Source organism: Glandiceps talaboti, chromosome 14 (genome assembly GCF_964340395.1).
Source record: "Glandiceps talaboti chromosome 14, keGlaTala1.1, whole genome shotgun sequence".
Taxonomy (NCBI): Eukaryota; Metazoa; Hemichordata; class Enteropneusta; family Spengelidae; genus Glandiceps; species Glandiceps talaboti.
This window is the reverse complement of record NC_135562.1, coordinates 9,154,831-9,170,133: the sequence shown is the minus strand read 5'-3', so window position 1 is coordinate 9,170,133 and position 15,303 is coordinate 9,154,831. Positions and strand designations below refer to the sequence as shown.

Sequence of the window (15,303 nt, the reverse complement as noted above, 5' to 3'; positions counted from 1 at the left end):
CACCACATGTAACCTCGACTCACTGCCAGAATCACCCACCACCATCAACATCACCATCAAATATCTATAATGGCAAATACAACAGGTACGACTATCACTAACTCTCTACGTATGCAAACACGTATATACAAATACAAAGACAAAATCTTTGAAAATACAAACTATCACTATCTTCACTGAGGATGACAGCAAAATCCAAATCCTTGTCTGCAGCTTCAAAAGCAGAAAAAATGATACGCGCTGAACTGCGCACAATACTGGTAATGTTTGCCAGTGTGACCGAAATATGTTAAGAAATGGGTTAACATGATACCCTCTAAATACATTTAGTAAAGGTGTGTTCGCATTACCTATCTTATAGATCAACTACACAATTACACTGACGGCCGATACTCTTTCTTTTGTAAGTGTATGACCTCAGATGTCCTCTTCTTGGAAGACGTTTTGTCCAATGCTATAAATAGTTCACTATCGCGATGAAGGCATCTCGTGTTTCTAGCACTGCATTCATTATAATCGCTCTACCAACACACATACATGTCATGACAAGTTCCTTGATTTGAAACGAAAGATATAAAATGGAAGTGTATATAAAATATCAACAAGGCTTACTTCAAGGTTAAAAAGAAAGTTTACAAATTGCCTGAACATACCAGTGAAATATTTATTTTACGTAAAGTTTTAAGTTATATTTGACCGAACGTGATCGTGAAACACGGTTGATTGGGTACTATTGTTATCTTAAGCAGGCAGTTGTCATGGCAATCGTGTCAACCGAACAACAAGTATGACGTACAACTCCCATCCATGTCGAAATGCCAAACACGTTTGAGTGCTGCATACAGTGGTCAATGCTTTTGTTCACGCAATCGAAATAGCGGAAATACATTGATATCTAAAGTCTGCCTTGTATACTGCATTCGATATACGCAAGAGGGGTTTGATGGTGATCCAACATGGCCGGAGTACAACTCTATGCTATACGTGTTGTATTACTTACAGTTTATCTATGTTGTGCATTAGGAAAAACAACCACTACAGGTGCACCATGGACTACAGGTGTATTGACCAACACAACAGGTGTATCGGCAAACGCAACTAACACTGCGGTATCGGACAAACCAACGGAGACATATGTATCACAAAATACAGCATACACAGGTATATCGGGAAGCAAAATGGACACAGAGTCAACGGATAATGCAACAATTTCAAAAGGTACAGGTATAATTGATAATATAACTGATTCATGGGAAATGGACAACGCAACTGACAAAGGGGCATCGGTAGCTGGTTTAGCTGTAACGGAGAACACACCTGCTTCAGCTGTAATGGAGAACACATCTTATCTAACTATACCAGATGACACACCTTTTTCAACTGTAACAGACATTACACCTTATCCAACTGTAACAGACAACACACCTTATTCAGCTGTAATGGACAACACACCTTCTTCAACTGTAACGGACAACAAACCTTATCCAACTCTAACGGATGATACATCTTATTTAGCTGTAACGGACAACACATCATACTTAAATGAAACAGATGACACACCTTATTCAACTGTAACAGACAACACAACTTATCCAACTGTAACAGACAACACACCTTATCCAACTGTAACAGACAATACACCTTATACAACTGTAACTGACAATACACCTTATACAACTGTAACTGACAACACACCTTATACAACTGTAACTGACAATGCACCTTATACAACTGTAACTGACAATACACCTTATCCAACTGTAACTGACAACACACCTTATACAACTGTAACTAACAATACACCTTATCCAACTGTAACTGACAACACACCTTATACAACTGTAACTGACAATGCACCTTATACAACTGTAACTGACAATACACCTTATACAACTGTAACTGACGATGCACCTTATCCAACTGTAACTGACAATACACCTTTTACAACTGTAACTGACAATACACCTTATACAACTGTAACTGACAATACACCTTATCCAACTGTAACTGACAATACACCTTATCCAACTGTAACTGACAATACACCTTATCCAACTGTAACTGACAATACACCTTATCCAACTGTAACTGACAATACACCTTATACAACTGTAACTGACAATACACCTTATGCAACTGTAACTGACAATGCACCTTATACAACTGTAACTGACAATACACCTTATACAACTGTAACTGACAATGCACCTTATACAACTGTAACTGACAATGCACCTTATACAACTGTAACTGACAATACACCTTATACAACTGTAACTGACAATACACCTTATACAACTGTAACTGACAATACACCTTATACAACTGTAACTGACAATACACCTTATACAACTGTAACTGACAATACACCTTATCCAACTGTAACTGACAATACACCTTATCCAACTGTAACTGACAATACACCTTATCCAACTGTAACTGACAATACACCTTATCCAACTGTAACTGACAATACACCTTATCCAACTGTAACTGACAATACACCTTATACAACTGTAACTGACAATACACCTTATACAACTGTAACTGACAATACACCTTATACAACTGTAACTGACAATACACCTTATACAACTGTAACTGACAATACACCTTATCCAACTGTAACTGACAATACACCTTATCCAACTGTAACTGACAATACACCTTATCCAACTGTAACTGACAATACACCTTATACAACTGTAACAGACAATACACCTTATACAACTGTAACTGACAATACACCTTATCCAACTGTAACTGACAATACACCTTATACAACTGTAACTGACAATACACCTTATACAACTGTAACTGACAATACACCTTATACAACTGTAACTGACAATACACCTTATACAACTGTAACTGACAATACACCTTATCCAACTGTAACTGACAATACACCTTATCCAACTGTAACTGACAATACACCTTATACAACTGTAACAGACAATACACCTTATACAACTGTAACTGACAATACACCTTATCCAACTGTAACTGACAATACACCTTATACAACTGTAACAGACAATACACCTTATACAACTGTAACTGACAATACACCTTATCCAACTGTAACTGTCAATACACCTTATACAACTGTAACAGACAATACACCTTATACAACTGTAACTGACAATACACCTTACACAAGTGTAACTGACAATACACCTTATACAACTCTAATTTCCAATACACCTTACACAAGTGTAACTGACAATACACCTTATACAACTGTAACTGACAATACACCTTATCCAACTGTAACTGACAATACACCTTATACAACTCTAACTGACAATACACCTTATACAACTGTAACTGACAATACACATGATTCAACTGTAACTGACAATACACCTTATACAACTGTAACTGATAATACACCTTATACAACTGTAACTGACAATACACCTTATACAACTGTAACTGACAATACACCTTATACAACTGTAACTGACAATACACCTTATACAAGTGTAACTGACAATACACCTTATACAACTGTAACTGACAATACACCTTATACAACTGTAACAGACAATACACCTTATACAACTCTAACTGACAATACACCTTATACAACTGTAACTGACAATACATATGATTCAACTGTAACTGATAATACACCTTATACAACTGTAACTGACAATACACCTTATACAACTGTAACTGACAATACACCTTATACAACTGTAACTGACAATACACCTTATACAACTGTAACTGACAATACACCTCATACAACTCTAACTGACAATACACCTTATACAACTGTAACTGACAATACACATGATTCAACTGTAACTGACAATACACCTTATACAACTGTAACTGACAATACACCTTATACAACTGTAACTGACAATACACCTTATACAACTGTAACTGACAATACACCTTATACAACTGTAACTGACAATACACCTTATACAACTGTAACTGACAATACACCTTATACAACTGTAACTGACAATGCACCTTATCCAACTGTAACTGACAATACACCTCATACAACTGTAACTGACAATACACCTTATACAACTGTAACAGACAAAACACCTTATACAACTCTAACTGACAATACACCTTATCCAACTGTAACTGACAATACACCTTATACAACTCTAACTGACAACACACCTTATACAACTGTAACTGACAATACACCTTATACAACTGTAACTGACAATACACCTTATACAACTGTAACTGACAATACACCTTATCCAACTGTAACGGATGATACACCTTATCCAACTGTAACTGACAACACACCTTATACAACTGTAACTGACAATACACCTTATACAACTCTAACTGACAATACACCTTATACAACTGTGACTGACAATACACCTTATACAACTGTGACTGACAATACACCTTATACAACTGTAACTGATAATACACCTTATACAACTGTAACTGACAATACACCTTATACAACTGTAACTGACAATACACCTTATACAACTGTAACTGACAATACACCTTATACAACTGTAACTGACAATACACCTTATACAACTGTAACTGACAATACACCTTATACAACTGTAACTGACAATACACCTTATCCAACTGTAACGGATGATACACCTTATCCAACTGTAACTGACAACACACCTTATACAACTGTAACTGACAATACACCTTATACAACTCTAACTGACAATACACCTTATACAACTGTGACTGACAATACACCTTATACAACTGTGACTGACAATACACCTTATACAACTGTAACTGATAATACACCTTATACAACTGTAACTGACAATACACCTTATCCAACTGTAACTGACAATACACCTTATACAACTGTAACTGACAATACACCTTATACAACTGTAACTGACAATACACCTTATACAACTGTAACTGACAATACACCTTATACAACTGTAACTGACAATACACCTTATACAACTGTAACTGACAATACACCTTATACAACTGTAACTGACAATGCACCTTATCCAACTGTAACTGACAATACACCTCATACAACTGTAACTGACAATACACCTTATACAACTGTAACAGACAAAACACCTTATACAACTGTAACTGACAATACACCTTATCCAACTGTAACTGACAATACACCTTATACAACTCTAACTGACAACACACCTTATACAACTGTAACTGACAATACACCTTATACAACTGTAACTGACAATACACCTTATACAACTGTAACTGACAATACACCTTATACAACTGTAACTGACAATACACCTTATCCAACTGTAACGGATGATACACCTTATCCAACTGTAACTGACAACACACCTTATACAACTGTAACTGACAATACACCTTATACAACTGTAACTGACAATACACCTTATACAACTGTAACTGACAATACACCTTATACAACTGTAACTGACAATACACCTTATACAACTGTAGCTGACAATACACCTTATACAACTGTAACTGACAATACACCTTATACAACTGTAACTGACAACACACCTTATACAACTGTAACTGACAATACACCTTATACAACTGTAACTGACAATACACCTTATACAACTGTAACTGACAATACACCTTATACAACTCTAACTGACAATACACCTTATACAACTCTAACTGACAACACACCTTATACAACTGTAACTGACAATACACCTTATACAACTGTAACTGACAATACACCTTATACAACTGTAACTGACAATACACCTTATACAACTGTAACTGACAATACACCTTATCCAACTGTAACGGATGATACACCTTATCCAACTGTAACTGACAACACACCTTATACAACTGTAACTGACAATACACCTTATACAACTGTAACTGACAATACACCTTATACAACTGTAACTGACAATACACCTTATACAACTGTAACTGACAATACACCTTATACAACTGTAGCTGACAATACACCTTATACAACTGTAACTGACAATACACCTTATACAACTGTAACTGACAACACACCTTATACAACTGTAACTGACAATACACCTTATACAACTGTAACTGACAATACACCTTATACAACTCTAACTGACAATACACCTTATACAACTGTAACTGACAACACACCTTATCCAACTGTAACTGACAATACACCTTATCCAACTGTAACTGACAACACACCTTATCCAACTGTAACTGACAACACACCTTATACAACTGTAACTGACAATACACCTTATACAACTGTAACTGACAACACACCTTATCCAACTGTAACTGACAACACACCTTATCCAACTGTAACTGACAACACACCTTATACAACTGTAACTGACAATACACCTTATACAACTGTAACTGACAATACACCTTATACAACTGTAACTGACAATACACCTTATACAACTGTAACTGACAATACACTTTATCCAACTGTAACTGACAATACACCTTATACAACTGTAACTGACAATACACCTTATACAACTGTAACTGACAATACACCTTATACAACTGTAACTGACAATACACCTTATCCAACTGTAACCGACAATACACCTTATACAACTGTAGCTGACAATACACCTTATACAACTGTAACTGACAATACACCTTATACAACTGTAACTGACAATACACCTTATACAACTGTAACTGACAATACACCTTATACAACTGTAACTGACAATACACCTTATACAACTGTAACTGACAATACACATTATACAACTGTAACTGACAATACACCTTATACAACTGTAACTGACAATACACCTTATACAACTGTAACTGACAACACACCTTATACAACTGTAACTGACAATACACCTTATACAACTGTAACTGACAATACACCTTATACAACTGTAACTGACAACACACCTTATCCAACTGTAACTGACAATACACCTTATCCAACTGTAACTGACAACACACCTTATCCAACTGTAACTGACAACACACCTTATACAACTGTAACTGACAATACACCTTATACAACTGTAACTGACAACACACCTTATCCAACTGTAACTGACAACACACCTTATCCAACTGTAACTGACAACACACCTTATACAACTGTAACTGACAATACACCTTATACAACTGTAACTGACAATACACCTTATACAACTGTAACTGACAATACACCTTATACAACTGTAACTGACAATACACCTTATCCAACTGTAACTGACAATACACCTTATACAACTGTAACTGACAATACACCTTATACAACTGTAACTGACAATACACCTTATACAACTGTAACTGACAATACACCTTATCCAACTGTAACCGACAATACACCTTATACAACTGTAGCTGACAATACACCTTATACAACTGTAACTGACAATACACCTTACACAACTGTAACTGACAATACACCTTATACAACTGTAACTGACAATACACCTTATACAACTGTAACTGACAATACACCTTATACAACTGTAACTGACAATACACATTATACAACTGTAACTGACAATACACCTTATACAACTGTAACTGACAATACACCTTATACAACTGTAACTGACAATACACCTTATACAACTGTAACTGACAATACACCTTATACAACTGTAACTGACAATACACCTTATCCAACTGTAACCGACAATACACCTTATACAACTGTAGCTGACAATACACCTTATACAACTGTAACTGATAATACACCTTATACAACTGTAACTGACAATACACCTTATCCAACTGTAACAGACAATACACCTTATACAACTGTAACTGACAATACACCTTATCCAACTGTAACTGACAATACACCCGATTCAACTGTAACGGACAGCACAGGTGATTCAGCAATAACAGACGAGACACTTGTCACAGGTCCAATGCCAACTGCTTCTGTTACAAGGGATATGAAAACAACTTTAGCTGTAACAGATACCACAATTGTTTCATTTGTAAAGGACAGCACAACAAACTCTGGTGTATCTGGAGCCACAACAGATCCAGGTAATTCTTACTCACGTTGTTTTTCTTGACAAAGAATAATAATTTGACATCAGCTGTTAACCGATGTATTCTTTCTTTGTACTTGCATGTGTTTTAAGAAATTTACACATTTGGAATGGAATATAAAATTGTCCTACTTGGTTCAGAAATTGGCAACTTGCGAATATGTGAATATTTCAGCGCGCTTTTGAAACTCACATTAGATTAGAACACTTTAGTAAACAAAACGACTGTAAAGTCTAATAGGGTTGTACTTTGGTGTTGTTAAAATTACAAAAACAACTAACAAAACAAAATGTACATATAGATATACAATACAATACAATACAATATTATACAATACAATACAATACAATACAATACAATACAATACAATACAATGCAATATAATACAATGCAATGCAATGCAATGCAATACGATATCATGTTACAATAACTAAATATAAAGGCTGAATAAAAAACACAAATCTACAAAATGTTTAGATAAAATTCTGAGCACGCACTACTCTTAAAGTTCTTGATCAAAAGTGACCATAAACATTTCCCTGTGGGAAAGAATACGAAAAGGGTTTGGACTACTGTAATACGACTAAAATAATTTTCTTTTGCATTTGCCATTGACGGGCGTGGTGTTACTCAGGGTAAATCACTGCCAATGACTTTGGTAGCGATATCGATTATTTTCTCAAGGGCTTGCGTTTTCCTGTTGTGTGGCACTGCCATAGCAAGCAGTAATGGAGGAAGACAGCACATTTTCAATTACTGCTCTACAAAACCGTATTAATACACCTTGACTAACACCAAATTTCTTGAGTTGTCTCACAAAGAAAATACGAGGTCATGCTCTTTTTTGGCAATTGTAGTTGTATTTTTTCCCATTTAACTGAATTTGAAATTAATGTGTCAAAGAAAGCAATCTGGTATTTCAACAGTTTGGCCATTAATTTCACACGGTTTAATAGCTGTTATTTCTTGGAAAAGTCAACAAGAATTTCTTTAGTTTTCAAGATTATTAACTGAGCATCAGTTAACCCCACTTCAGCCCTATCCCTAATTTCATCAGCGTTTGAAATTAAGTGTTCAACAGTGATATCTTGATTTCTGTCAGAGGGAGAGAAACAAGACGATTTTTTTAAAACATTTTTTTTAAATCGACCAAGCGACCCATACTTGCTATGAAAAGTAATGAGAACAAAAAAACAGGGTCACTCTAACACACACAAAAAAACTTTGTTTAAACCACAGTAAGCAGACGAAACCAGATCTATAGTATAAACCAGAGTCGGATCATTTGAATTTTGCTCTCAGTTTCTATTGTATAGAATCATGTTGCGCCAACCGTTTACAGTTTATTACGTACAGTAATTGAAAAGAGGTTACTTTTGAACACAATTGTAATTTCCGCTGTAATATATGACTAACGCAGACATATACCTTCAGGGAAAACACTTGGGGTCGGAAATTTCGTGATGACACGTGACGTATTTACATAATCAATAAACAACGTCAGCTACCCCCTTGTTTGTATTCCTGTTCTCGCTATGGTGGTGCATTGGGCTGGAAGGTTTTTATTTATTTATTTATAAGACATTTTATTAATGTATCAAAACAGGCACCACTAAAAGGCCATAATGAAATAACAATATTATTATCATCACCACCACTGACACTACCACCACCTATCCACATCAAATAATAACCTCATGTAACAAATCTATAAACACAACCATCCACTACCCAACCAAAACCACAACACATATCCACAGTGACAACAGATCCTTCAAATAATACTATATGTAAACTCATCACTGTAACTACCGTCACCTGCCACCACCAAACCCATCACATGTAACCTTACTGCCAGAATCACACACCCATCAACATCACCACCACCACCACCACCACCACCACCACCACCACCACAACATACCTATAAAGACAAGTACATCAGGTACGACTATCACTAACTCTCTAAGTATGCATACACGTATACAAATACAAAGTTAAAATCTTTGAAAATACAAACTACCAGTATGAGTTGACGAATCTTCACTGTGTGCAAAAACAAAATCCAAATCATTGTCTGCAGCATCTAAAGCAGAAAAGATGACCCGCTGAACTGCGAAAAATACTGGTAAAGTTTGCCAGTGTGACCGAAATACGTCAAGAAATGTGTCACGTGAACCCTTCTGAATACATGTACCAGTAACAAGTGTGCTCGCATTGCCTATTTTAGTGATCTACCCAATTATATGGACTGTCGATCGTCTTTCTTTTGTATGTGTATGACCTCAGATGTCCTCTTCTTAGAAGACGTACACACAGTTGTTCGATCAATGCTGTAAATAAATAAAGCTGATATATACAAAGTGCCTGAACAAACCAAATGAAATATTTGAGAGTATTTCATGTAAAGTTTAAAGTTATATGACCCAATGAAATATTTGAGAGTATTTCATGTAAAGTTTAAAGTTATATGACCGCGTGTACTCGTGACACATGGTGGATTGACTACTATAATTGTTATCTTAAGAGAGCAGTTGTCATGACAATCGCGTCAACTGACCAACACTTTATTAGACGTACCACTCTCCTGTGTGTCGAAATGCCAAACTTAAAATATAAGATTATAAGTTAAACTTTCACTGTGTGTGTAATAACAAAATCAAAATCATTGTCTGCATTATATGAAACAGAAAAGATGATCCACTAAACTCCGAAAAATACTGGTAATGTTTGTCAGCGTGTCTGAAATATGTTAAGAAATGGTTTACATGGACGAACCCTTCTAAATACATGTATCTGTAACAAGCGTGCTCTCATAACCTATTTTAACGATCAACTATCCATTTGTATGGCCCGTCGACAGCCTTTCTTTTGTATACCCTCAGATTGTTCTCTTTGTAGAACATGCTTGATCAACGCTATAAATAGTTTACTGTCGTCATCCTAGCATCTCGTGTTTCTATCACTCCATTCATTGTACTCGATCTATCAAAACATGTCAAGACACACACCTTTATATGAAACGAAAGATATAAAACGAAAGTGCATATAAAATATCAACGAAGCTTACTGTCAGATTTAAAAGAAAGCTGGTATACAAAGTGCCTGAACATACTCAGCAGAATATTAAAGTATTTTACGTAAAGTTTTAAGTTATTTGACCAAACGTTATCGTGAAACACGGTTGATTGAATACTATTGTTATCATAAGTGAACAGATGTCATGGTAACCGTGTAACAAAACTTATGACGTACAACTCCCATCCGTGTCGAGATGACAAAACACACTTGAGTGCTGCGTACAGTGGTCAATGATTTTGTTCACACAATCGAAATAGCGGAAGTACATTGATATCTAAAGTTGACGTTGTATATACTCCATTCGATATACGCAAGTTGAGTTTGTTGGTGATAAAACATGGATGGAGTACATCTCTACGCTGTTAGTGTTGTACTACTAACAAGCTTTCGATGTTGTGCATTAGGGACAACAACAGCTACAGCTCCACCATGGACAACAACTACAGGTGTATCGGACAACACAACTGCTTCAGCTGAAATAGACAACTCAACATACACATGGATATCAGACAACACAACTGCTTCAGCTGTAATGGACAACACAACATACACATGGATATCGGACAACACAACTGCTTTAGCTGAAATAGACAACACAACATACACATGGATATCGGACAACACAACTGCTTCAGCTGAAATAGACAACTCAACATACACATTGGTATCAGACAACACAACTGCTTCAGCTGTAATGGACAACACAACATACACATGGATATCAGACAACACAACTGCTTTAGCTGAAATAGACAACTCAACATACACATTGATATCAGACAACACAACTGCTTCAGCTGTAATGGACAACACAACATACACATGGATATGGGACAACACAACTGCTTTAGCTGAAATAGACAACACAACATACACATGGATATTAGACAACACAACTGCTTCAGCTGAAATAGACAACACAACATACACATGGATATCGGACAACACAACTGCTTCAGCTGAAATAGACAACTCAACATACACATGGATATCAGACAACACAACTGCTTTCGCTGAAATAGACAACTCAACATACACATGGATATCGGACAATACAACTGCTTTCGCTGAAATAGACAACTCAACATACACATTGATATCGGACAACACAACTGCTTCAGCTGTAATGGACAACACAACATACACATGGATATCGGAAAACACAACTGCTTCAGCTGAAATAGACAACTCAACATACACATGGATATCGGACAACACAACATACACATTGATATCAGACAACACAACTGCTTTCGCTGACATTGACAACTCAACATACACATGGATATCGGACAACACAACTGCTTTAGCTGAAATAGACAACACAACATACACATGGATATCAGACAACACAACTGCTTCAGCTGAAATAGACAACACAACATACACATGGATATCAGACAACACAACTGCTTCAGCTGAAATTGACAACTCAACATACACATGGATATCGGACAACACAAATGCTTCAGCTGAAATAGACAACACAACATACACATGGATATCGGACAACACAACTACTTTCGCTGAAATAGACAACTCAACATACACATTGATATCAGACAACACAACTGCTTTCGCTGACATAGACAACTCAACATACACATGGATATCAGACAACACAACTGCTTCAGCTGTAATAGACAACTCAACATACACATGGATATCGGACAACACAACTGCTTTCGCTGAAATAGACAACTCAACATACACATGGATATCAGACAACACAACTGCTTCAGCTGAAATTGACAACTCAACATACACATTGATATCGGACAACACAACTGCTTTAGCTGAAATAGACAACACAACATACACATGGATATCAGACAACACAACTGCTTCAGCTGAAATTGACAACACAACATACACATGGATATCGGACAACACAACTGCTTTCGCTGAAATAGACAACACAACATACACATGGATATCAGACAACACAACTGCTTTAGCTGAAATAGACAACTCAACATACACATTGATATCAGACAACACAACTGCTTTAGCTGAAATAGACAACACAACATACACATGGATATCAGACAACACAACTGCTTTAGCTGAAATAGACAACTCAACATACACATGGATATCGGACAACACAACTGCTTCAGCTGTAATTGACAACACAACATACACATGGGTATCAGACAACACAACTGCTTCAGCTGTAATGGACAACACAACATACACATGGATATCAGACAACACAACTGCTTCAGCTGAAATAGACAACTCAACATACACATGGATATCAGACAACACAACTGCTTCAGCTGAAATTGACAACACAACATACACATTGATATCGGACAACACAACTGCTTCAGCTGTAATGGACAACACAACATACACATGGATATCAGACAACACAACTGCTTCAGGTGAAATTGACAACACAACATACACATTGATTTCGGACAACACAACTGCTTCAGCTGAAATAGACAACACAACATACACATGGATATCAGACAACACAACTGCTTCAGCTGTAATTGACAACACAACATACACATGGGTATCAGACAACACAACTGCTTCAGCTGTAATGGACAACACAACATACACATGGATATCGGACAACACAACTGCTTCAGCTGAAATAGACAACACAACATACACATGGATATCAGACAACACAACATACACAGGTGTATCGGACAACACAACTGCTTCAGCTGAAATTGACAACACAACATACACATTGATATCGGACAACACAACTGCTTCAGCTGTAATGGACAACACAACATACACATGGATATCAGACAACACAACTGCTTCAGGTGAAATTGACAACACAACATACACATTGATTTCGGACAACACAACTGCTTCAGCTGAAATAGACAACACAACATACACATGGATATCAGACAACACAACTGCTTCAGCTGTAATTGACAACACAACATACACATGGGTATCAGACAACACAACTGCTTCAGCTGTAATGGACAACACAACATACACATGGATATCGGACAACACAACTGCTTCAGCTGAAATAGACAACACAACATACACATGGATATCAGACAACACAACATACACAGGTGTATCGGACAACACAACTGCTTCAGCTGAACTGGACAACACAACATACATATGGATATTGGACAACACAACTTCTTCAGCTGAAATAGACAATACAACATACACAGGTGTATTGGACAACACAACTGCTTCAGCTGTAATGGACAACACAACTATTTCAAGTGTATCAGAAAACACAACTGCGTCACCTGAAATGGCCAACACAACTGCTTCAGCTGTAACAAACAACTCAACTGCTTCAACTGTAATGGACAATACAACTACTTCAGTTGTAACGGACAATACAACTGCTTCGGCTCTTACAGACAATACAACTAATTCGGCTGTAATGGACAATACAACTGATTCAGCTGTAACGGACAACACAACTACTCTAGTTGTAACAGCCACCACAACTGCTTCAGCTGTAACAGACAATACAACGGTTTCGGCTTTAACAGATAATACAACCGATTCGGCTGTAACAGCCACCACAACTGCTTCAGCTGTAACAGACAATACAACGGTTTCGGCTTTAACAGATAATACAACCGATTCGGCTGTAACAGCCACCACAACTGCTTCAGCTGTAACAGACAATACAACGGTTTCGGCTCTTACAGACAATACAACTGATTCGGCAGTAACGGACAATACAACTGATTCAGCTGTAACGGACAACACAACTACTCTAGTTGAAACAGCCACCACAACTGCTTCAGCTGTAACAGACAATACAACGGTTTCGGCTTTAACAGATAATACAACCGATTCGGCTGTAACGGACAACACAACAGCTTCAGCTGTAACAGACAATACAACGGTTTCGGCTTTAACAGATAATACAACCGATTCGGCTGTAACAGCCACCACAACTGCTTCAGCTGTAACAGACAATACAACGGTTTCGGCTCTTACAGACAATACAACTGATTCGGCAGTAACGGACAATACAACTGATTCAGCTGTAACGGACAACACAACTACTCTAGTTGAAACAAACACCACAACTGCTTCAGCTGTAACAGACAATACAACGGTTTCGGCTTTAACAGATAATACAACCGATTCGGGTGTAACAGCCACCACAACTGCTTCAGCTGTAACAGACAATACAACGGTTTCGGCTTTAACAGATAATGCAACCGATTCGGCTGTAACAGCCACCACAACTGCTTCAGCTGTAACAGACAATACAACGGTTTCGGC

At 36.9% G+C, this 15,303-nt stretch overlaps 1 protein-coding gene across 1 annotated transcript in view; it reads left to right on the top strand.

Moving 5' to 3' along the window:
- The first annotated feature begins 956 nt into the window (after positions 1–956).
- Positions 957–15,303, top strand: part of LOC144445218 (uncharacterized) — a 43,280-nt gene continuing 28,933 nt past the window's right edge. Inside the window, exons 1-3 of the mRNA XM_078134760.1 lie at positions 957–1,625; positions 7,917–7,962; positions 11,454–13,439. Of these exons, the coding sequence (XP_077990886.1) occupies positions 957–1,625; positions 7,917–7,962; positions 11,454–13,439 (2,701 nt within the window). The remainder of the gene's footprint in view (positions 1,626–7,916; positions 7,963–11,453; positions 13,440–15,303) is intronic.